The sequence below is a fragment of the Sphaerodactylus townsendi genome, linkage group LG03 (assembly GCF_021028975.2).
Source record: "Sphaerodactylus townsendi isolate TG3544 linkage group LG03, MPM_Stown_v2.3, whole genome shotgun sequence".
Lineage (NCBI taxonomy): Eukaryota > Metazoa > Chordata > Lepidosauria > Squamata > Sphaerodactylidae > Sphaerodactylus > Sphaerodactylus townsendi.
Genome location: NC_059427.1, coordinates 7,169,213 through 7,194,194, shown reverse-complemented (window position 1 = coordinate 7,194,194; position 24,982 = coordinate 7,169,213). Strand labels below are relative to the sequence as shown.

Genomic DNA, 24,982 nt, shown 5'->3' with positions numbered 1-24,982 from the left:
TGGCTACAACTAAACCAAAATAAGAGAGTTCCGTAGCAGCTTAAAAACTAGTCAGCATAGTGTAGTGGTTTAGAGTGCCAGATTCTAATCTAGAGAGCCAGGTTTGATTCCCTGCTCCTCCACATTAGTAGCAGACTCTAACCTGGAAAACCAGATCAATTCCCCTCTCCTTCACATGAAGCCTGATTGGGTACCTTGGACCAGTCACAATTCTCTCAGAACTTTCTCAGCCCCATCTACCTCACAAAATGCTTTAAAGGGAGAGAAAAGCAGGGTATAAAAACAACTTTTCTTCTTCTATTATGGCATCAGCTTTCACGGATTAGAGTCAAATTCTTTGGAGGTCCTCAAATCTTTGAATCACACAGAACTTGGCTACCAACTTAATTACTTACCTGTTTGCATCTCCCTTTCCTCAGAGCACAGGACAAAAAGCTCCTCCTCTTCTTCCAGCCAGGAGACAAGATTGGGTTTGCAGACCTGAGACCATTCTGGAAAGGAAAGAATTCATTATTTCTGGGTTACTTAACTAGAAAAAGACCTAGAGGTTGCAAAACAGGTTGTTTTCTTAGCTGCCCTCAAGGCCAAAGAAGAAGAAGAGTTGAATTTATACCCTGCCTTTTTCTCTTGTAAAAAGACTCAAGGCAGCTTACAAACTTCTGCTCTCCCCACAGCAAACACCTTGTGAGATAGGTGGGGCTGAGAAAGTTTTGAAGAGCTGTGACTAGACCAAGGTCAGCCAGCAGGCTTCATGTGTAGGAGCAGGGAAACAAGATTAGAGTTTTTCAGATTAGAGTCCACTGCTCGTAACTACTACACCACGCTGGCTTTCAAGGAAGAACATAGGAAGTTTTAAGCAGGTGAAAGATAGCATCCAGCTAAACCTCCATCTTTCTGCCCCCATCAGCTCTGCCCCTGGTCCCCAACGAGGCCTTCACAGTGGGTGAGGGAGGGAGTAGATTTGCTTTCTGGCACTGCCTTTCTTGGCAGCTTCCCTGGGGAAGAGAGGGAAGGAAAGAAAGGGGAAGACTATGGTGCCATGAACAGAGGGAAAGAATGGGGGATGGTTAAATGCAGTGCTTCATAAGTGTTGTGGGTGTTACTGTTTTGGCTGCACCCCCCCCCCCCCAAATACATGGAGTCTTAAAAAAAAAATCTATCACATCTCACTTGCTCTTCCCACATGGAGTTTAGGGTGTGGCTCTCCTTTCCCCACTTTAGCTTTACAACAAAAGCCCTGCAAGGTAAGAGAGGGGGAGAAAATGTGCAGTAGCCTAAGGTCACTCAACCAGGTTCCTGACCGCTTGAGGAAAGTGCTAGTTTGGAAGTTTCTACCAGAGCAGTCTTCATAGGTGCAAAACAAGGAAAGGCAGAGCTGCAAGCAGCACAGGGACCTACCAAAGCAGAGATCCTATGGTTGCTTGTTTTAATTTTGTACACAAGTGGCCACTACAGTACAAACAAGAGGAACAGCAAGGAAACTGCTTCACAGAAGAAAGCAACATAAAACAACAGAGTAGGAGCCATGGCCAGGAAGGGCCACCCTTCGAGCCACATAGCAAACTCCCTTTTCTTCTTCAAACCCCACTTAATACTATCCATGCTGGACACATCTGCAGCTCCTTAATGTTTTCCTTTCTTGGGGCTTCTCCCCAAGCAAAGGCGACTGTGGAAAGGGCCTTGAGGGAGAGGGTAAAGGTGCAGAAGCAGCAAGAGAGAGGGAAGTCCATGCTCAGCTACTACAAACAGATTACCGTTCTTTCCGGGAAGTCTTTTGGTGGCCATGGGCCCTCCTCTTCTGCCCAGGTGCTCTGCTCCAGCAGAAGGGAAATGCAGGCGTGTCTGTGGGAGGATGGGGGTTGTCCAGAAGCAACCTGAGCAACCAACTCTTTTCTGCCTCAGTGGGTGAGGGTGGCCAAGGCCCCACTCTCCCCCTCCCAGGAAGTTTGAGGGCGGGGTCATGGAGTCAGGCCTGCAACTTGGCCATGGGCTCCCAGGCTGCATAGCAAAGTAGACGGTGGTGGCGGCAAAGGAGGCCAACTTTTCTCCCTTTGTGTGCTCCTGCTGGCAGAGGCCCGCTCTTCCCCTCTCCACTGCCTCCTGAGATGTTTCACTTTGTCCACCTAGGAAACTGCAAGCTGGGGAAGAGGTGGGTCAGCGGGTTGCCGGCAGCGACAGAAGCTGGAGGCATACGGCGGGGGGAGGGGAGAGCGGGTGGCCAAAATGCGCCTCTCATGTAACTGCAGTGGCGTAGCGCTAAGGGAATGGGGGGGTGCACGATGCGCCAGGTGTGCACCAGTTTGGGGGCACGATGGGGGCGTTCCAGGGCATGGCAGGAGTGTGGCAGGTGCGCAAGACTCAAGCGTGCTCCAGGCACAGTTCCTCCTCGCTCTGGCCCTGCATGACTGAGAAGAATGGTGCCAGGGGAGAATGCCCCCTCCTTCCCCCTTCATGGTACGCCAGTGCATATGAGTCAGGCCAGTGGGAGAGGATGTGGAGCAAGAAAGCACAGCAGTTGCCGTCAAGACAAACCACTCACTTGCCTATCCTGTCGAAAACAAAGCAATTAATACCTTTGGCATCAATGAAATAAGGGCAAGGGGATCCTTACCTAGAGAGGCCACGTTCCCATAATTCTCCAGCATGACCTCCCTATAGAGAACCCTTTGGCTTGGATCCAGCAGGGCCCATTCAGTCTTGGTGAAATACACAGCCACCTCCTCAAAAAAAACTGGACACTGAAAGAAACAAGAAACATTCACACATCATGGATCAGGCTACATTTTGTGGTTTGGTGACCTCTGCTAATAGATCTTTGGGTTCCGCAATTCCTCTGCTTCCATTTGGCGTTTCCCTAGTCTTTAAAAACTGATTGTGGAAAAACTGATCTTCCCCTCCCCAGTTTGGCAAATGGCTATTTTATATGCTGTGGTTTTAATGTGTATAAATACTTGGTTTGTTTTAATACTGGCTGATGTTTAATTTTTGTAGAATTAAAGTTATTATTATAATGTGTATAATATATGAAGCTTGCTTACATCTATTATCATCTGACCTTAAAACAATATTAAATACCAATTAAGATTTTCAAGTCTAAATGAGATCTAAAATCTAAGTTCGACATTTTGTTCTTATACATACGACCCTTTTATTATTATTATTATTATTTTATTAGATTTTTAGACCGCCCCATCCCCGGAGGGCTCTGGGCCCTTGTTATCTCTCATCCAAGTTTTTTACAATTATGCAGAGGCTGATTATGGTGCACTGGCAACCAAATCCCGACGTGGCAAACTTCCTTGTAGCAATGTACAAGGAAGTCGCCACATGCAGGGAGTCGAAGTGATGCACAACAAACTTCCTTGTACTGACACACAAAAATTGCTATGTGCCTCCTGCTCTTGCTCTCAGCTTTCCGCATGGGAAGAAAGAGCACTTCAGGCGCACACCTGATGCTGTGGCAGGGTAGAGAGGAGGTAAGCTCCCGTGTCTGTAATCGGCCAAAGACACATATCCTGGCTGTTGTGGGTTTTCCAGGATGTGTGGCTGTGATCTGATAGTTTTTGTACCTAACGGAGAGAAACACATCTTCCTGTGACATGCCTCAGAAAATATCAAATATATCTATGAATTGTAGTGCAACAAGTACCATAAATATTTAATGTCTTCATGAAAAACTGTAGTTTCAACATGCAAGGAGACCATCAGAGATTGGAGATCTTGCACCTCCAAACAAAATCAATATAATTTCTAATGAGGGTGGCTCTACTGAGTAGTATGCTATTTAGCTTCACGCTGATGGGACACCCTCATTATGAACAAACTAATTATTAACGTGAATTATATTTTAGAGAAGGTGACCCTGTAGAACTGTGGGCAAGACTTTAAAAAACTTATTTGATATTCAATCTTAGCCAAAAGGCCCAGAAGCAATGCTTGGCTAGCATTTAGGATTAAAAACAATTGGATTAAGATATCCTGACATTATATTTCTTCAAGCAAAGTTAAGATTTCTCTCCGTTATTGTTGCATTGTTTACTATATTTAAGTTTTTAATGGATTTGTAGTAGTATTTTAGTGTATTGCAGAGATGTTTTATGTATTAAGCAAATAGCGTATTTATTTTTCTGTATATACTTTGGTTAATCACCATGATAAATAATTTTCAAATTTCAAAAGCTTCTAGTGAAGAAGTGGATTAAATCACAAAGGTCAAATTCCCACCAGGAAATTCAATCTAGATCAAACCAAGTTTGAAAATAAACTGCACCTTTTCATCGAGGTTTCAACCTCCCCACCGCAGCATGTTTCCGGTGAAGACATCTAGGCCTATCTCAGATTCAAGAAATGTAACAATCCCCCACTACCACGCGATTGGCTTGGCGGGTCTTTCCTGATTAGGTGTCGTGCCATGTTGGGGCGGGACCTTTTTTTTCTCCTGCAAAAACGTGCTCATGTGATGACGTCAGCACATCATCATGTCTCCCCCGCCCCAGTTTCTAGTTGGTTAAGGTTCTCTCGTGCTCTTGCGAGAACAGCACCATGCACACTGATTGGTTGTAAGGCATTTGCGTCACGCTCCACGGCGGGAAATTTGAACCAGGATTAGACCCCCGATCCTCCCCTCCAAACTGGATCAAAGATGTGTTTTTTGAAAAAGTAGTACTTTCAAGCAGGTTCGGCAGAGATAAGGGGGAGAATGAGCACCAGAACCAGGATGAATCCTTGTTTGTCAATCAGGCAGTGGGGAGTTCTTCCTGAATCCTTGATATTTTGCTTGAGTATCACGCGATTAATTGACCATGGGGAATTGGTCAAAATGGGTGAAAAAGAACCAGGGGGCATGTCTGGACTATTGATTTTGTTTTGGGGATGCAAGATCTCCAACTACTGATGGCCTACTTACATGTTGAAACTGTACAATTTTTCAAAGAGACGTTAATTTTTTATTATCTTTTAAATTTTATTGGATTTACACCCCACCCAATTCCTGGTTAAGACTGGGCTGAGGGCAGCTTACAATTAAATGTTCATGGTACTTGTTGCACAGCAATTTATGATTATGTTTAATATTGTTATAACCAATACCCGTCATAGCCCGTTTTGTGAAGAAGACCCTGGGATGTGTCACAATAAATGTATTAAATTTTGTGGTGACACAGATTCTTTGTTGGAGCCAAATTACACATTATGTTTTTTATTAAGAACTGTGGAATTTCACCCAGCATGTTTTCACTGTATCAGTGGGAGACTGTTTAATTCCCTACAATGAACTGAGTCTCACCTCTTTTTCCTGCCTCTGGGCCTCTCGCTGCCTCAGTAGGAACTCCTCTGCCAGAACCACTGCCTGGGACAGGCTCTTTGGTCCATGTTCCTTGACCCAGCTCTGGATCTCAGGTGGAAGGCTGTTCAGAAAGTTTTCCAGGATCATCTGCTCCAGGATCCGTTCCTTCATGGGTCTCTCACCCGTCATCCACTGGTGACAAAGTTCCTGGAGCCAGCCGGCAGTCCCTCTTGGGCCCTTGTGATTTTGCTTCATGGTGTCCCTTTGCAAGATGGCTGCCTTCCCATGATCCTCTCTGCCTCTAGTCTCCTGATTTCTAAAGGCTCGTTCAGCTTCCCTGCTGAGGGCTGGCTGGAACTGGATCACCCACTCTTCCTGGGGCCACTGGCAGGCCTTGGCCACTTGCTCAAAGGAAGCCAGAAAGGTCTTTGTGTCATTCCAGGGAGTCGACTCCTTTGGCAACTGCAAAATTCCCTTGTGCGGTGCAGGGAACTCAGTCTTTTGGGGGAGCAAAAGTGAGGTCTCCCCTGGTTCTTGTTCCAGTTCTCCCTGAGGTTGCCCTTGCAGGCCTTGAGGGACTGTCCTTTGTCCTTCAGACTCCTCTCCAACGACTAGGCCTACCAGGGCTTGCCCTTCCATCTCCTTCCTCGAAGGCCTGCACCAAAACACTGTTGAGCTATCCAATGAACTGCAGCCACTTAAGCGGGCATTATAAACTTCTCTCAGGGGGTTTGGGAGAGATGAAACTAGGAAAAAATGAAACAGTCCGTTGGTATGATTTGTAGAAAAACCAACCAGATATAAAATAGCTGCAAAGGATATATAAATTTGTATCAGTATATATCCTATTCTTTCAGGCGTACAACGTTTTATTTTCTTATCCCAAACCCTTATTATTTCTTTTGTTTCTCATTATTTACACTTTTTCTTTATATGATATGTACCCCAGCATTCTCCCTAATGGTGACCCACCCATTCTCCTCTCCTCCATAACCCTGTGAGGTAGATTAAGATGAGAGTGTGTGACCAGTAATTCATAATACCAGAATAGTCATCCAGATGTACAGATCATGTTGCTTTGGGCTAGTGCAGGGGTAGGGAACCTGCGGCTCTCCAGATGTTCAGGAACTACAATTCCCATCAGCCTCTGTCAGCATGGCCAATTGGCCATGCTGGTAGGGGCTGATGGGAATTGTAGTTCCTGAACATCTGGAGAGCCGCAGGTTCCCTACCCCTGATCCAGACCAACATCCTGCCTCACACGGTGGCCAGCCAGTTGTTCTGGAGGGCCAACAGCAGAGCACATAACCTGAGGCCGCCTCCTGATACTGTCCCCTGGCCCTGGTATTGGCATTTAGATAGATGCCTCTGTTCTCACCCAATTACAACTCATTTCCAAACTACAGAGATCCGTTCCTCTGGACGAAATGGCAGTTTCAGAGAGTGGACCGTTTGGGTGTTAAATCCCTACTGGAGTCTCTCCCCAGGCACCACCCTTGATCCCCTGGAATTTCCCATACCAGAACTGTGGCGGGGGGAGGTTGCCTTCCTTCAAATTCACTGGGCTTTTCTGGAGATGTATAAACTTGCTCACTCACTTGAGCCATCTCAAATAAGTCTTAACTGATCGAAGAACTTCGGATTCTATTTTGGGTCTTATCTCCCACCTCCATCTTATCCACATGGCAGACAAGAGATATGGTTGAGTACCTGTTCCATAAGCTGATGGCCCTAGGTCAGTCCTTGGGGTTTTATTTCTTTATATGTTTATTTTGTTTAAAATCTTAAAGGGTCCACCTAGAATCTCAGGCAGCAGGGGCTGGGAAGGGTTTCTGGCCCAGTTATCTAAAGGGCCAATGCCAGTTAGACTAAAAAGTATGTCTAGTGCTTTCAAGTAGCTTCCAACTCATGGTGACCCTATGAATCAGTGCCTTTCAAAACATCCTTATCATTAACAGTCTTGCTCAGATCTTGAAAACTGAAAGATATGGCTTCTTTTGTGGAGTCAATCTATCTCATGTTGAGTCTTTCCCTGATGTCTTTAATTTCACGTAGCCTTATTGTCTTTTCCAGTGATTCTTGCTTTTTCATTATGTGACCCAAGTAAGATAGCCTCAGTTTATTTATGTATATATTTATTTAATACTCTGCTCTCCCTGCTTCTTGGGACAATTCAGGATTGACTTGATGTAGAATCTACTTATTTGGGTAGGGATGTGGGGTTCACAGAATCTGTAGTAGATAGAAAGAGTAAAAAATACTGAGTTAAAAAGGATGGAAGCTGACAGTAGTACTTCCAGCTGCCCTGGAGCAAATATGTCCTGGCCTTTTAATAGCGGCTTAATGTAGGGTCTGACAAATACTAGGTGCTAGGATGCTATGGTGCTGAAAAATGTCATTGTGGCAACTAGTATTTTTCAGCAGTGATTTAGTTATGTCGTTTTCATGATGATGATAGCCAGAATTAATTTCATACTTATTTAAATGCTACAACACTTTTGAAATGTTATAGCGTGAATCAAATTACAAGAAACCATGAAGTGGCTACTAGTAAGATTTGTGGTCTCCGTGATTAGATAGTATGGCCTTGTGGCTGGGCTAGATCCTACAACTAAAGAAAACATGTCAAGGCCTGATTTAGTGGGATACTATTTACCAGTTGATATTTCCTTCCATGTCATGAAAAGCTTCACCTGCCCATTTCCACATATTAAGCCTCTATTAAAGGGACAGGAGAAGAAGAAGAATTTGGATTTATACCCCATCGTTCTCTCCTGTAAGGAGAATCAAAGGGGCTTACAAACTCCTTTTCCTTCCCTTCCCCACAATAGGGTTCTAGAACTGTGACTAGCCCAAGGTCACCCAGCAGGCTTCAGGTGTAGGAGCAGGGAAACAAATCCAGTTCACCAGATAAGAATCCACCGCTCATATGGTTCTCCAGATTAGCATCCACTGCTCTTAACCACTACACCACGCTGGCTCTCCAAGCATGTTGGCAACCCTACCCACTAGCCCAGGGGTAGGGAACCTGCGGCTCTCCAGATGTTCAGGAACTACAATTCCCATCAGCCCCTACCAGCATGGCCAATTGGCCATGCTGGTAGGGGCTGATGATGAGCATAGACTGTGCAACATCAGTGATTATTTTGGGATGTGGGAAGAGCTGTGGGATGTGGGAGGAGAAGGAACACAGGTGGCAAGGATGAAGTGGGAAATGGGGGGGGGGGAGGCTTTCATCACCCCTAATTTCTGCCCCCCCCCAATTGGAGAACCCCCTCCCCCGCATGCTCCAAGCACTTCCCCATTCGGATCTGGAAGAGGGAGGACGCTTTATTGACACTTGCGGATTCCCACTACCTGCAATTTCCGTCTCCTTAGCCAAACGGCTTTCCTGCCTCCCTTTCTGCGGCTGCAGAAAAATGCCAAGCTGACCCCCCGCCCCCCCAACCCCGTTAGCAGAAAAGGGGGAGCCTCGACTGTACATTCTCTGCTGTCCTCTCTAGGAAACGACAGTCGGTGGATTTAACCCTCCGTTTTGCACAGTGCGGACTGAAAGATGAAAAAAAAAACTCTTTGGGATCTCTGCATGAAAAGTCCCAGCCGGATAGCTAGAAGAAGGAGGTCAGACTGTGGAGGGAGAGGAGTATTATGCCATATATGCCCCCCACCTTGAGGCTGAGTTGTGACATTTCTGGAGAATTAAAAATTAATTGGGGAATTAATTGGGGGATTAAAAATTCAGTCAATCAACAATCAGCGTATGTTTGTAAACTGGCAATTCAGAGAAGGTTGCTGCATCTCATTTTTTAAATGCAAAAACCTAGTGACCCAGGGGAGCGGCCACTGCGGGGTGGGGGGAACTGAGGCAAGGAAACTGCGGGGGACTCTGACATGTGGTGGCTTTGCTGCTGCACCAGCAATGGGAGAACCACAAAATTCCTGGAGATTTGGGGAATGACATTAGTGGGTCTTCCCTCCAAAACAGCCATTTCACCCGCAGGAACTGATCCCTGGTCCCTATAAGTCTGTTGTGATTCTGGCAGATTTCCAGGACCCATTTGGAAGTTAGCAACCCTATTTTCCTGTGTGGGTGCCACCAAGATCTAACCAGCTACAGACCTCACTCAGCTACAAAGTCTCTGGTGCTGCATACCCAGGGGCTTGTTTATTTTATTTATACCCATCCATTTCTGGCTCAACCTACCTTGCAGGGGAGTTGTGAGGCGAAGCAAGGAAAGTGCATACCTCCAGGGAAGGAAATTGTTTGGAGTTCAAGAGTTCTCACTGGAAAATTGGCCTGAGGCCAAGGGCTGGGAGCCCTGGGTGTGTATAGTGTGAAGAGAAAGGATTGTGGGTGTAGGGGAGGGGAGGGGGGGGGGCACAATATAAATCAAATCAAACTGGTTTGGGAAATTCCTAGAGATTTGGGGGTGAAGTCTGAGAAGGGTGGGGTTTAGGGCAGGGAGAGATCTCAGCAGAGTCAATCCTTCAAAGCAACTATTTTCTCTAGGCAAATTGATCTCTGAAATGTGGAGGCTGGCTGTAATTCTGTGAGATTGCAGGCTCCACATAGATAGAGGTTGGCAACCGTACCTGCCCCCTCCCCCAGCAATAAATGAATGGGAGTCAACAGATTTTTTCCACCCCTCAGGGGCACCTGATCATTTTTCCAGTACTACAGACAGCTGCTTCCTGGCCCACGGAGCTCTTGGTTCATGTTCTGCAAGAACTGACAACCCTCAGCAAACAGGAAGGATGGCCTAAGATTGCAGGTGGCGGGTCCCACTTAGATACAGCTGGGACTACGAGTCAGCCCCTGCCAGCATGACCAATTGACCATGCTGGCAGGGGCTGATGGGAATTGTAGTCCATAACATCTGGAGTGCCAAAGGTTCGCCACCACTGGCCTAAGATATGGCTATCCTTTGGCTCTGCAGGACCTAAGCCACCGAAGGACCAAACTAGATGTGACAGAGTTCAAAGGTCTGACCTGTGGATGACAACGTCATTTTACAGGGATTTGGAAATGCTTTGAGGGCCCACCTGTAGAGTGTCAGGCTGAGTCAATCTTGTTCCTCTCTGCCCCACCTTTTCAAGTGCTAAAACAGATGCACTAAGTTTCCTAAGATTCCAGTCATATAGGTAAAGGGGCTGTGAAATTCTTGCCCCGGAAATTCTTTCTGCTCATAAGGGGATACGCGTGTCACTATTTTATTTTGCTTCATTTTGCTCCATTTTACTCCCCAATGGGAACCTAGAGTGGCTTATGACATTCTCTCTTCCTGTTTTATCCTCACAACTCTGTGAGGTGGGTTAGGCTCAAAGTGCATGACTGGCCCAAGAGCACCCAGCCAGATTCTGTGGCAGCTGGAATTCAAACTTGGGTCTTCCAGGGTCCAACACCCTATCTGGCTCTCAAGATAGATATATACGAGTTTCTATGTTCTGCCATATTCTCTTGTGACCAAGAAAAGGAAATTCTGGCTGAATTCTCAAGAGCTACCCATTGACTCATGATTGATAACTCGAGTTCAATCTGGGAATGGGGAATGAGTGCAGCTGGCCTTTATTGATTACAATTTTACCCCATCTGTCTGAGGAGGACCTCAGGACTATTTATATGGCGTTCTCTGCTTCCATTTTGTCCTCACAATGACCCTGTGAGAAAACTGGCCCAACAGCTTCTGCTGAGTTTTGGTCCTGAGTGGGAATTTGAAGCTGGGTCTCCCCGCTCTAATACTCTAACCAGCACAACACACTGGCAGATCATGGGTCTGGTAGAGATTTCTGTGCAGCCAGTACCCACCTACCCAAGTGTCCGATGTAGAGGCCTTCAATTTCTCACACACGCTTTCCTCTTTCTCCCCCCAGTCTTACATGACAACTTGGTACAAGTGCCCTGAAGTCACAGATGACTTATGGCGAACCCGAATGGTTTTCAAGGCAAGAAATGTTTGGAGGTGGTTTGCTGTTCCCTCCCTCTGCACAGGCTGAGAAAGTTATGAGAGAATTGTGACTGGCCTAAGGTCACCTAGCAGGCTTAATGTAGAGGAGTGGGGAATCAAACCCGGTTCTCCAGATTACAGCCCACAGCTTGTAACCACAACATGCATTAGCATTAACAAATTTAAAACAGGAAAGTGTGAGCATGGCTTGGGTCACTGGTGATTCTTTCCCTTCGTTTAAAGCCTGAGAATAACAAAAACTCGCTGGATCAGGGCCATCTCTTCCCATACCCAGATTCTCATCAGAAGCCAGCCAGAGGGAAGTCTGTTAGCTTGTCTCAGGATCAGTCAGGGGTTGGCCATATTCAATTTGGCTGATGACCTGGAAGAATGTAACTCTGAAAATCATAAATCTGTTTGCAACTGAGACTTGCCCAGCAAGATTTTTGACCCCCAACCACATGCGTACCTGGCTGCATTGCTGGTGTGGGTGGAGATCTGCAGTTCTATACAATGCATATCTTGCTTGGCTTAGAGTTTTCTATATGTGTTTGGGGGTCTTTTACATGATAAAACTTTGAAACATCCTCTCCTCTGCGCATAGAGCAGGGGTCCCTGGGGGAAGGTAGCTGTGAATTTCCTGCACTGTTCAGGGGGTTGAAATAGATGTCTCTTGAGGCCCCTTCCAGTTCAATGTGTTTCGATACCTTTTGTATGGAATTGGTTAGCAAATGGGTCTGTGGGACTGCCCTTCCCAGGATACTCCTCATAGAACATTACACTCAACTAACAACAACCTACTGGGGATCCCTGGCCCAAAGGTTGTCCAGCTGTCCTTGACTAGCGCCAGAGCCTTTTCAGCTCTGTCCCCGGCCTGACGGAAGGTTCTGTCCAATGAGACCAGGGACCTGCAGAGCCTTTAAGATGGAGTTATTCCACCAGGCCCATGGCTGAGGACAGCAACAGTAATACATCTAGCTGGCTTCTCCTTCTTTCATGTTTTTATGTTCTTATTGATTTTCTAATGTATTAACCCCAGCCTCAGGGTTAAAAAGGGATAAGCATCATACTGTAGGAATTGTCATTTTAAAAATTTTATATGCAATTGCATAACTTTAATTGTACATATTATTGTGCACTGCTCTGAGCCCCGCTCATTGGGGAAGAGTGGTTTATAAATCCAATAATTTAATTAAAATTAAACTCCTGTCAAAGGAAAAACCCACATTAGAATGAATGTTGAACCCCTCACAAGCCGCATTTTGAAGAAGTAGAGAAGAAGAGTTTGGATTTATACCCCACCTTTCTCTCCTGTAAGGAGATTCAAGGTGGCTTACAAGCTCCTTTCCCTTCCTCTCCCCACAACAGACACTATGTGAGGTAGGTGGGGCTAAGAGAGTTCTGAATGAACTGTGACTAGCCCAAGGTGACCCAGCAGGAATGTAGGAGTATGGAAACACATCTGGTTCACCAGATAAGCCTCTGCAATTCAGGTGGAGGAGTGGGGAATCAAACCTGGTTCTCCAGATTAGAATCCACCTGCTCTTAACCACTACACCATGCTGGCTCTTCGCTGGGGACAATGCAGCCATTTCAGAGGGCAGGACCCACATTGGGTGCATGGTCTCAATCTGCTGAAGTACAGGAGGAAGGAAATGCAACAGGACATAATACAAGCATTGAGTTCTGCCTGAGGACTTTTCTTTCCCAGCCCCTCAAGGTTCTTTTCACTATGAGGTGAAATACTGCATGGATTCAAACAGGAGTAGCGGCTTCTCTTTCCCTTTTCTTCTGTTTCATTAATTTTTTGAAGGAAATGCTTTCCTCTAGACAGGATCCTCAGGTGCTGACCTTTCATCAGTGTGAACACTCTGGTGCCGAATGAGGTGAGCCTTCCGGACAAAATCCCGCCCGCAGGCCAGACATTTGTAAGGCTTCACCCCAGCATGGATTCGCTTGTGGTTAATGAGGCCAGAGCCAGAGTGGAAACGGCTGCCGCACTGGGAGCACTTGTAGGGCTTCTCGCCTGTGTGGGTTCTCTCATGGATGGTCAGGAGGGAGTTGCGGCTGAAGCACTTCCCGCAGGACAAACACTTGAAGGGCTTCTCCCCCGTGTGGCTTCTCCTGTGAACTAGGAGGTGTGAACTCTGGCTGAAGGTCTTCCCGCAGAAAGAGCACTTGTACGGCTTCTCCCCTGCATGGCTTCGCTGGTGGTAAATAAGGCCTTGGCGTGAGTGGAAGCTGCTTCCGCACTGTGTACATTTGTAGGGTTTCTCCATATCGTGGATCCTCTGGTGAAAGTTCAGGTGGGAACTCTGGCTAAAGGTTTTGCCACAGGTGGAGCATTTATTGTAGAGCCTCTCCTGATTGGGAACGCTGCCTCCTTTTGAAAGGGCCAAGTTCTGCTTGAAGCCTTCCATCAAGGCCTCACTTGGATTTTGCATCTGCAGTGATGGGGTTTCATTGATTATCTTCCAGTTTGTTGTAGAAGAAATGGAGGGCACCGGTCTGTTTCTGACATGGTTCCCTGGTGAAATCTTTGGTCTGTGTTGATTCTGAGAAACAGTTCCTGGCTCAGGACTGTGCAAACAGGTCTCAGTAGCTCTTCTTTTGCATGCCCAGGCCGTTACTATTTGCTCAGGTATTTCCTGTCTATTATTCATTTGACTGCAATCTGCAGAATGAAAAGAGAAAGAATTTTGACGTAAGTCCATAGCAAGGGAGGGGCCACGGCACAAGGACAGAGCATCTGCTTGGAAGAAAAAAAGTCTGAATTTATACCCCGCTTTTCTCACCTGTAAGGAGTCTCAAGTGGCTTACAAACTCCTTCCTTTCCTCTACCCACAACAGACACCTTTAAAGGTAGATGGGGCTTAGAGAGTTCCGAGAGAACTGTGACTATACTCTGTTCCACAGAAAGATGATAGGGTTGTATATTCCATCACCACAGAACAAAGCATGCCAGACCTTATTTGTTGTAGAACGCTTCGCCTGGGTCCTAGTGGCTACCTTACCCTGCTCCCTGCAATCCATTTGAAAGTTAAAATACATTTTGGTATAAATACTCTTGTTTCAAAGTACGATGTTCAATAATGTTACAAAAAATGGTTTTGACAAAAGAAACAAGTAAAGATGAATGATAATTCTCGTCTTCATTGGACTATATGCTAATGAAGAAGGATACAATTTTCTCAACTACTGCACCTCAACTGACTGGACTTTCATTTTTCTGGAAAACAGAGTATAGCTGAAGGTCACCCAAAAGACTTCATGTGTAGGAGCAGAGAAACAAACCTGGTTCACCAGATTAGAGTCTGCTGCTCATGAGGAGGAGTGAGGACTCAAACTCACTTCTTAACCATTACAGACTACACTATGCTGGCATGCGGAAGGTGCCAGGTTCATTCTCCGGAATCACAGTTGAAAAGGGTCAAACTTAGCAAAAGGCAGGTTAATTTAAGGGAGGGCCATAATTAGTACTAGAGCATCTGCTTGGCTTGCAGAATGTCACAGATCTAGTCCTCAGCATCTCACAGGACTGCAGATGATGGCAAGGACCTTTCTGTGACTAAAATTCCAGATTAGACAATCCTCATCCACTCTTCTGGCTCAAAAACATTATCCTATCCACAATTACATGGTTGCTCACTCAGTCAAGAGCCTTGGAGTTTTATTGGATCCAACATTAATGCTGGAGAAGCAAATTAAGGCCTCTGCATAATGTGATTTCTTCCAACTCATAGCATGAAAGATTACCTCCTACTTTGACATAGCCAGGTTGGACACTTGGATCCATTCCTCAGCAAAATCGAGACTAGATTTCTGCAAAGCACTCTACCTAGGTCTCCCCTCGAAGCCAACTGGGTGATTCCAGTTGGCATACAATGCCACAGTTCAGTTGCTACAGGAAGGAAGAAGAAGCATGCATATTACTCCCATTCTGATGATGATCCATTGGCTGCCCACCAATTACCTAAGAGGCTGCTATTGCTGTCTCTCTCCTCCTTGGCTTCCCTGTGGGGTTGGTCTCGGCTGGGATTCAATGGAGCAGTCTCTGCATCAGGAAAATTCCCTGCTCCTTCCTCCAACAGCATCAGTTCCTGAAAAAAGCCATGAAGGTCAATTTTTAGAAGGAGGAGGACTGAACAGATGAAAAGAATCGACTCTTTGCCCCAGTGCACTGTTTCCAACAGAGAACAGTCAGACTCTCCTTCTTTAGAGCCTTTTAAGCGGAAGCTAGATGGTTGTCTCACAGCACTGCTGATTCTGTGAACTTAGATAGATCGTGAGAGGGAGGGCAGGAAGGAACGAGTCAGTGCCAGGCTGGGTGATTCAGTAAACCCAAATCATAGAAAAATCCCCTGTATATTCGAAAAGTCAATGCTCTTCAAGCCCTGCAGTCTTAAGAACATAAGAACAAGCCAGCTGGATCAGACCAGAGTCCATCTAGTCCAGCTCTCTGCTACTCGCAGTGGACCACCAGGTGCCTTTGGGAGCTCACATGCAGGAGGTGAAAGCAATGGCCTTCTGCTGCTGCTGCTCCCGAGCACCTGTTCTGCTAAGGCATTTGCACTCTCAGATCAAGGAGGATCAAGATTGGTAGCCATAGATCGACTTCTCCTCCATAAATCTGTCCAAGCCCCTTTTTAAAGCTATCCAGGTTAGTGGCCATCACCACCTCCTGTGGCAGTATATTCCAAACACCAATCACACGTTGCGTGAAGAAGTGTTTCCTTTTATTAGTCCTAATTCTTCCCCCCAGCATTTTCAATGAATGCCCCCTGGTTCTAGTATTGTGAGAAAGAGAGAAAAAATTCTCTCTTTCAACATTTTCTACCCCATGCATAATTTTATAGACTTCAATCATATTCCCACTCAGACGTCTCCTCTCCAAACTGAAGAGTCCCAAACGCTGCAGCCTCTCCTCATAGGGAAGGTGCTCCAGTCCCTCAATCATCCTCGTTGCCCTACTCTGCACTTTTTCTATCACCTCAATATCCTTTTTGAGATGCGGCAACCAGAACTGAACACAGTACTCCAAGTGCGGTCGCACCACGGCTTTATATAAGGGCATGACAATCCTTGCAGTTTTATTATCAATTCCTTTCCTAATTATCCCCAGCATAGAGTTTGCCTTTTTCACAGCTGCCATGCATTGAGTTGACATTCCCATGGAACTATCAACTAAGACGCCCAAATCCCTTTCCTGGTCTGTGACTGATAGCACTGACCCCTTGTAGCGTGTATGTGAAGTTTGGATTTTTTGCCCCTATGTGCATCACTTTCCATTTTGATACATTGAACTGCATTTGCCATTTCTTAGCCCAATCACCTAATTTATAAAGGTCCGATTAGAGCTCTTCACAGTCCTTTGCGGTTCTCACCACCCTACATAATTTGGTATCATCTGCAAACTTGGCCACCACGCTACCCACCCCTACTTCCAGGTCATTTATGAATAGGTTAAAGAGCACTGGTCCCAATACGGATCCTTGGGGGACACCACTCCCTACATCTCTCCATTGTGAGAACTTCCCATTTATACCCACCCTTTGTTTCCTGTTCCTCAACCAGTTTTTAATCCATAGGAGGACTTCCCCTCTTATTCCTTCATTGCTGAGTTTTCTCAACAGTCTCTGGTGAGGAACTTTGTCAAAAGCCTTTTGGAAATCCAAGTAGACAATGTCCACTGGTTCCCCCTTATCCACATAAATGAGGGGAAGGGTGGAAAACTGAAAATTTTGGGTGTGGGGTATTATTTTGGGGTATTGGCTTTATTCAACTTTACTGATAATTCCTGGGTTAAGAAAACTCATTCCCGAAATTTACCAACATTTTAAATCAGTGTTCAAGCCTAGTCAGTGTTTGGCTGTTATGGTCCTTTCTTACATGCCCAGGGTAATTCCAATCACCACTTGGGGTCAGGAAGGAATTTTCCTTCAGGCTAGATTGGCCAGGGATTTTTTGCCTTCCTATGGGCATAGAGCAGGGGTGACTGGGGGTGTGGGGATAGTTGTGAATTTCCTGCATTGTGCAAAGGGCGGGACTAGACGACCCTCGAGGTCCCTTACAGCTATGGGTTTCTAAGATGCTTCTGGAAAGCCCACAAGCAAGGCACCAAAACAACAGTTCTCTTACCTCCCCCCACCCCCTGGGATCTGGTATTAAGGGGTACATTGCCTCTGCACATGGAGATTTGGTTTGGAAGTATTCCCTGGAGAGAGAGACACATCCTCTGCCATGAAGACCTGTATTCCCATTGTATTGATTTATTTAATCCAATTCCTGCTTTTCTCCCTCAGCTTGCACAGGCTGAGCAACAGGAGACAGGGGAATCAATTTTTCAAGATCACAGTGGAAGGATAGGGCTAAGGTGAGCTGAGGTAAGGTTGCCAGCTCCAAACTGGGAAATTCCTGGGGATTGTGGAGTTTGGATAAGATTGTGAGCATGGCAAGGATGTGGTGCCAGGGAGTCCTGCTCTCCAAGGCTGCCATTTTCTGCAGCATGCCAATCAGTGGTAATCCCAGGAGAACTCTAGGCTCCACCTGGAGTTTGGCATCTGTACGTTAAGAAAGTGTGGGTTTGAGGCAAGAATCATAGAGCTGCAAGGGGGCATCCAGACCAACCAGTCCAACCCTCTGCTCCATGCAGGATCATTCTAGAGAGCATCCCAGATCTGAGTCTAACACTTTAACTGCTATGCCCAAAGGCATAACATCCAAACTGCAAGTTTGTCCAGCCGCTGCTCAAAGACTGCCAATGAGGGAGAGCTCAGCACCTAGGCAGCTGTTCCACTGTTGCACAACTCTTACAATACGATTTCCCCCCCTAATATTTAGTTGGAACCATTCTGCCTGTAATTTATACCCATTATTGCAAGTCCTATCCTTTGCTGTGAGCAGGAACAATTCCCTGCCCTCTCTGAGTGACACCCTTGTGAATACTTAAATAATTCTATGCGCAGATAGACCCTGATGCAGGCAGAAAGGTGGAGTAAATATTTGGTAAACAAATATATAAGTACTAATTTGCCTGGGCTGGGCGGGGAGGGGATATTCTTCTGTAGACTGGGTCTCCCCACCTGCTTTTTCCTTTGGACCAGAGGAATAAATAGTGGGGAAAGGGCTGTTTCCAAAGTGTCAGCTGATGTGTTTACATCACCCAAGGTTTTCAGCCAGATGCGACATCAACACATTGTGTGACATCCCATTTGCCTCTTGCCCCATCCCTAGAGCTCCCAGGAGTGTCTAGAAGCAGTACATCATCCCTCTGACCTCAAGGCCTTGTGGATTTTGTAACATGCAAATCAGCCTTGAAGCAGAGCTGGTTCACCTGTGTATGGGCTGCACTACATCAACATGCAGGTAGAGGGTCATCACATAAGAGAACACTGTTCTATTTACAGTTTTCTATTCCCTCCATATAGAAAATTAACATGTCAAGGGAGTCTCCTGTGCAGTGCTTCCTATGTGAAATTCCTGGAGATTTAGGGGCGGAAGATTTAGGGAAGGAAGGGTTTGGGGAAGAGGGAAGAAGAGTCTGGATTTATACCCCACCTTTTTTCCTGTAAGGAGACTCAAAGTGGCTTACAAATTCCTACCCCTTCCTCTCCCCACAACAAACACCTTGTGAAGTAGGTGGGGCTGAGAGAGTTCTGAGAGAACTATGACTGGCCCAAGGTCACCCAGCAGGCTTCATATGAAGGAGTGGGGAATCAAATCTGATTCTCCAGATTAGAGTCCACCATTTGTAACCACTTCACCACACTGGCTCTGAGGGAGGGACCTCAGTGAAGTATAATGCCAAGAGTCCAGCCACTAAACCAGCCATTTGTTCCAGAGGGACTGATCTATGTAGCCTAGAGATCAATTGTAATTCCAGGAGATCTTCAGGTCCACCTGGAGGCTGGCAACCCCGTTTACTCGACGGCATTTCCCGTGCCTCACAAAATCAGACCCACCTGATGCTCCCACCTCTCTGCTTTGTGTTTCCTCTGCAGGAACTCCTCAGCTAAGGCCACTGCCTGGGAACAAGTATCTGGTCCACATTCCCTCACCCAGGTCTGGATCTCAGAGGGCAGGATAGTCAGGAACTGCTCCAGGATCAGCAGCTCCAGGATCTGCTCCTTGGTGTGCCGCTCAACCTTCAGCCACCGATGGCACAGCTCTTGGAGACGACTGTGAGCACCTCTCGGACCATCGGCTTCCTGGTAGCAGTAGCGCCGGAAGTACTGGCGCTGCTTCTCCCTGCTGAGGGCATCCCCTCGCAAGATGGCTGCCTTCACCTTCCCATAGTCTCCCTTGTCTCTCACATCCAAGCCACTAAAAGTCCACTCAGCCTGCCCACTGAGTGCTGGCAGGAGCCGGGTCACCCACTCTCCCCTGGGCCACCTGCAGGCTTCTGCCACTTGTTCAAAGGAGGCCAAGAAAGCCACGGCATCATCCCAGGGCGCTGGCTCCTCTGGCAGTTGCAGGAGTCCCCATCGTGAGTGAGGGGATTCCACTTCCTTCAGGAACTGCTGCCACTGAGCCTCCCAACACTGCAGTAGGCCTTCACCAGGTTCCTGTTTCACCTTTTGCTGCGCTGGTGTCCTACCAGATAATTTTCTGAGGCTCCCAGTTTGGAGAACATGAGGGGTCTTGCCTGGTTCCTCCAACAGGTCCACTGGTTTGAGGACTAGTGGTTCATCCATTTTTAAGCCAACAATATCTCTGTAGCCCCTCACCGTCTCTCTCTTGGCTCAAGAGGAAGATATATAAGAGGATATGAGACTTGGAGGCAGAGGTGGCAATCTTTCTCCCTGGTGGAAAGACAACAGAAGGGAATGAATGTTAGAAAACAAGAACACATGAAGCTACTTCATTTAGAGCCAACATCCAGGAAGGAGATCTTCCTTCCTAAAACTTGCTACCAACATTCCCAATCTAACTTGCAACCTTCGTCACATAAAATAGGTGTTCGCCGAAGTTGCTATTTTCCACCTTAGCAATCAACCCACATACCCCTCAAATGTCAGTCTCTCGAATGGGGAAATAACAGAGACAGTAGGAAAGACAGTAGGAAACCCACAACAGCCAGTTGATCTGTTTACTGAAGATTGGTTGTAATTCCAGAAGATCTTCAGCCACATGAAGGCAAGTCTAGTGTGTGGAGCTCCTTTGATTCCCCCCCCCCCCCCCAATGCATTTCTTGTTGGAGAAATGTATCCTCTTTGTATCCTCTTTCCAATTCTGCCCGCTCACAAACAGCAAGAAGAGGGCAAATAACCACTATAAATGGGCCGGGGACTCTCACCCAACAGAACGCATGAAAGCATAACCGGCCTCTGGACTAAATGAAGCAGCCTTTGGCTGCAAATATATGCTCCATTGATCACATTTAAGTTCTGTCTTCAGAACATATACCCCTCCCCACAATCACATCGCACAGGGACATATCTCTTTAGATGCCAGCCCTAGATGCGAGAGAAACGATAGGAGCAAAAACTACCAGACCAAGGCCACACAGCCCGGAAAACCCGCCACAGCCACAAGGCAACCACCAACAGAACTTCCTGAACCAGACAAGAAAGAGTGAGAGAGCCAGAGAGAGAAGGAGCGAGATCCCACTACTGACCACTTAACAAGAGCATCGTTAAAAGCGGAGGTTTGATACCAGGAACTCTGAACCTCCCCTGCAAACTCCGGGGGTGGCTGGGGTCCCGCGGCTGTGGCTGCTTCGCCCTGCTTGGACTGGCCCGGGCCAAGTGCAGAGTAACTGGGACCGCGGTGTTTGCAAAACGTCTCTGCAACCACCCCCGGGGTTTGCAACGTCCTTCTGGATTGCGGCCGCGCCTCTTGATGCTGTTTGCGCTGGAGGCGAGAAGCAGCCCCATGGGCGGCTGCGGAACGGTTTGGTTTTGCAGGAGGTAAATCCCAGGCTGCGCAGCTCTCGGTCTCCGTGAGCCCAAACACTGCAACCCAGGAAGATGAAGCAAAGCCGGGGGTTGCTGCAAAGCAATTCGGCCGCCGCCGCCGCCCCTTCGCTCTGATTGGGCTTCCTGAGCCCCAAACAGCCAGTGAAAACACTGGACTGTCCGGATGAATACTAATAACCCTACATGATGTCAGGGTTAGACCCCTTTCCCTGACACGTTACCTTTCTAGGTGCAGGGAATCTTGACAGCAGGAGCACCAACCTTCAGCATGCAGTCCCGGCACAGACTGACCACTGTAGTATGACCACTCAGCCTTGTTGAGGTGGTGCAAACTTTCGCCTTTGCGCAGTTTCCCTTCCTGCTTTTAACTCCCCCAATTTCCCAAAATTAGGATTGTCCCCCCAGAAGCCCCAGCGCAAAACTCTGTAAAATAACAGCGGGATAAGAAAGTATCCAAAAATACAGTCCAAAATGAAAAAGAATCCAGTTTCCGGAAGGAAAGGGTGGAAGATGACAGATCAGGAAGAGGAAGTTTCTCTGTTTATATCCTGGATCAGCTCTGACTACTTCCATTTCCCCTATCAAGGAATTAAGTCCTCCATTGAGATCTATAGGTTTAACCACTGAAAGCCCAATCCCATGTCTCAACCTCAAGGAAAAACTCACGCAGTAACTTTAAAAAAAAACAACCTTTTATTCTTAACACTTTATTTAGAAACGACCTCCGTAGAGGGAGGCAGCTCATCAAGTAAAAACAATACAACAAAAACCATCAACATATGGAGTGTCGATATTAAACAATTCAGGTGTTCTAAAGGTGTGCATGATGTTGTTGCAATCCTTCCAAAGAGTCAGACTGGTAGAAATTCATGAGACAGCACAGTCTGCATACTGTCTATTTCATTTTATTTATTTATTGGTTAAACTTATATATAGCCCTCCCCTGGAGGGCTCAGCATTTTAGCATGTGTGCCGTGGTTTATTTAAATCAGTGCATCCAGACAATAATAGAAGTGGATGTAATGGATGTATGTAAGGTTGCCAGCTTTTTAACATTTACGCTGATGCTTCGAATAGGCACTTCATCTGCAGGATATGGAGGAAAGGTTTAACAGTGGTTAATGAAGGTGGTGTCTAAAGAGAACCTCCACTTTCAGAGGCAGTCAACCTCTTAAATTCCATTGCTAGCAGGCAACATCAGGGAAAGGTGCTGGGTTCTATGCTTTGTTTGTTGGTCCCACAGAGCAGTTGATTGGCCACCTTATAAAAAAGGATGCTGGACTAGGTGGACCAGTCTGATCCAACAAGGCTGATAAGAACATAAGAACAAGCCAGCTGGATCAGACCAGAGTCCATCTAGTCCATCTCTCTGCTACTCGCAGTGGCCCACCAGGTGCCTTTAGGATCTCACATGCAGGATGTGAAAGCAATGGCCTTCTGCTGCTGCTGCTGCTCCTGAGCACCTGGTCTTCTTACGGTATGTTCTTAGACAGCAACTGTACGTAGCCTATAGCTACGTACTTCAAATTATTTCTTCCTCCTTCCATATTTTAATCACTCTCAGTGTAAAGAAAGATTTCCTTTTGTCTGTCCTGACTCTACTTCCCATCAGCTTCATTGGGTGCCCCCACATCCTAGTACATAGTCTTCAATTTTTTTGAGCTTGCAAGCACATTTGGAATTCTGACACAGCGTGGTGGAAAATGGTGGCCACAAAATGGCTGCTGCAGGAGGTGGAGCCAGCAACAAAACGATTGCTGCAGGTAAACTTCAGCAACACCGTGTAGATCCTTGCGCTGTTGTGACAGCTGCTGCCGAACCACCATTTTAAAAAATCTGTATAACCAATCAAATCTCCACATGTAATGCTTAAGAGCACTGGACTCTAATCTGGAGAATTGGGTCTGATTCCCCACTCTTTCACATGAGTGGCAGATTCTTATCTGGTGAACTGGATTTGCTTTCCTGCCCCTGCACATGAAGCGTGCTGGGTGACCTTGGGCTAATCCCAGTTCCCTATCCCACAAGGTGTCTGTTGTGGGGAAAAGAAGGGAAAGGAGTTTGTAAGCCACTTTGGGACTCCTTACAGTTGAGAAAAGCAGGGCATAAATCCAAACTCTTCTTCTCTTCTTTCTTAGTCAATCAGAAGCCTTGCTAGGCAAAAGCCCTACCTGGCCCCACCAGAGAAGGTGTTGGACAGCCCCATGGTGTTTATGGGCACCACGCTGGGGACTCAGGTGTAGGTGGATGTGTCCCATTTTTATCTCATTCTGATCATTTTTGTTAACACAGGCAGAGCTGCTAACTCAGCAGCCATCAACAGCAGAATGGCAGAAGGAATCTACATTTACCACACAAACCTCCACCCTCCTCAATTTCCCACTTGGCTTTGGTGTGTTGCAGATTCTGCACAGTGCTGCAAGCAACCAGGTCAGCCTCAGGACTTTGCATGGTGAACTTTGCATGGTGGTTTCTGCTAATGAGGTCAGTGTCTCAAAGTCTACTAATGTTCCTATTAAGGACAGAGATGAGAATACAAGTGCTAATGGAAATACGGGATTCAAACTCAGCAGTGAGCATAAAATGTACAAACTGGCAGATTGGAGTACACCAGTTAACCATCACAGACAGAAAGACAGGAGAGGCTGTAAGATGGTTGAGGACCATCTTCAACTCCAGTTTCCTAAACTGAAACCAGCCGATGAATGCCAGACCTTCTGTTCTAGAAGGGGCCTTCCTGGCATCCCAGGTCTTTGTCTGCTGGCGCCTCAGGTGGTGGGAGGAAATGGGAGGGGGGTGGGAAATTATGCATTTTCATTTATTTATATCTTGGTTTTTTCCCAGTTGGGACTCAAAGCAGCGTTAAAGCATCAATCTCCCCTCCTCCATTCTCTCTCAACCCTGTGAGGGAGCCCTGGCTGAAAGTTTATGGCCTTTTTGCACAGCAGATGTATAATGGGTTGAAGTTGTGATAAAGGAATCCGTTTTCCCGTTCACATGTGTTCCATGCAGGCAGCAATTGGAGGCCACAGAAACCATCCGGGTTGCTGTCGAGCCTTCGCACGAAGACGCTTCTGTTTTTAAAAAAAAATTACCTGCCACACATGCATAGCTATGCAAGCATACAGAAATTAACCCCACAGCCATACTAATGCCCTGTGGTATGACCAGCTGCTTCTGCATAGCTACGCAGATACAAGCCACAATTTTTTTTAAAAAGGGAAAGGGGCCTCCCTTCAACGGTGGGGCAATGTCCATAAAAGTTGGAGTCACCCTGTTCTGGAAAGCACTCATATGAAGTTGCTGTGATGCATACCACTTTCTCTTCCAGATCAAACGCTGGAGCATCAAATTCTGGTAGAACGAAGCACAAGGAAGTTGCAGTCCTGATTGGCCTGTGTCTGCCATAATTTTGCAGTATAAAAATGAACATAAAATAATTTTTGTTTCATAAAACCAAGTGTTGTGAGATTATTTTGATGCATAACTCAGGGGTCTCCAATCTTTTTGACTCTGAGGGCTGGTTTGGAATTCTAACACAGCATGGTGGGCATAGCCACAAAATGGCTGCCATAAAATGGCTGCTACCAGAGCAGGAGGCAGCTACAAAATGGTTGCTCCACCTCACCTTCAGTCACACAGTGAAGATCCTTGTGCTATGGTGGCAGCAACTGCCAAAGCAACATTTTAAAAAGTCTGTATGGGCAATAACATCTCCACTGGACAATCAGAAGCCCTGGTGGGCAAAAGACACAGCTACTGCCATCTACTTTCTAATAACAGGTGCTGGCAGCAGAAAAGATGTCAGTGGATTCCACTGCACCCACAGGCACAAT

General features: G+C 46.6%; 3 protein-coding genes across 14 annotated transcripts in view; all 3 read right to left on the bottom strand.

Moving 5' to 3' along the window:
• Window positions 1–8,681, bottom strand: part of LOC125429287 — a 63,985-nt gene extending 55,304 nt beyond the window's left edge. Inside the window, exons 1-4 of the mRNA XM_048490269.1 lie at window positions 8,642–8,681; window positions 5,285–6,093; window positions 2,612–2,738; window positions 396–491 (exon numbers count right to left, since the gene is read on the bottom strand). Of these exons, the coding sequence (XP_048346226.1) occupies window positions 396–491; window positions 2,612–2,738; window positions 5,285–5,923 (862 nt within the window). The 5' untranslated portion in view covers window positions 5,924–6,093; window positions 8,642–8,681. The remainder of the gene's footprint in view (window positions 1–395; window positions 492–2,611; window positions 2,739–5,284; window positions 6,094–8,641) is intronic.
• Window positions 1–24,982, bottom strand: part of LOC125428526 (zinc finger protein 420-like) — an 815,993-nt gene that overhangs the window by 291,481 nt on the left and 499,530 nt on the right. The gene's annotated exons all lie outside the window — the stretch shown is intronic.
• LOC125428706 (zinc finger and SCAN domain-containing protein 31-like) lies at window positions 12,914–21,634 on the bottom strand. Of its 4 annotated transcripts, none has more exons than XM_048489259.1 (4): window positions 21,368–21,634; window positions 19,191–20,030; window positions 15,203–15,329; window positions 12,914–13,903 (listed from the first exon to the last, which is right to left on the bottom strand). In XM_048489259.1, the coding sequence occupies exons 2-4, from the start codon at window positions 19,920–19,922 to the stop codon at window positions 13,056–13,058; spliced, it is 1,707 nt and encodes a 568-aa protein (XP_048345216.1). In that variant the 5' UTR covers window positions 19,923–20,030; window positions 21,368–21,634; the 3' UTR covers window positions 12,914–13,055. The 4 variants fall into 4 exon arrangements, with proteins under 4 accessions (XP_048345216.1, XP_048345219.1, XP_048345217.1 ...); XM_048489262.1 differs by having other exon boundaries at window positions 19,287–20,030; XM_048489260.1 differs by having other exon boundaries at window positions 21,408–21,634.

Excerpts from the sequence above, each read along its gene's own strand:
- LOC125428706 (XM_048489259.1), bottom strand. The coding sequence starts at position 19,922 with ATGGATGAACCACTAGTCCTCAAACCAGTGGACCTGTTGGAGGAACCA. Across the intron at positions 15,330-19,190 it reads CAGAGAGGTGGGAGCATCAG|GAACTGATGCTGTTGGAGGA; the intron begins GTGGGTCTGATT and ends GGCTTTTTTCAG. Across the intron at positions 13,904-15,202 it reads CAGCAATAGCAGCCTCTTAG|ATTGCAGTCAAATGAATAAT; the intron begins GTAATTGGTGGG and ends TTCATTCTGCAG.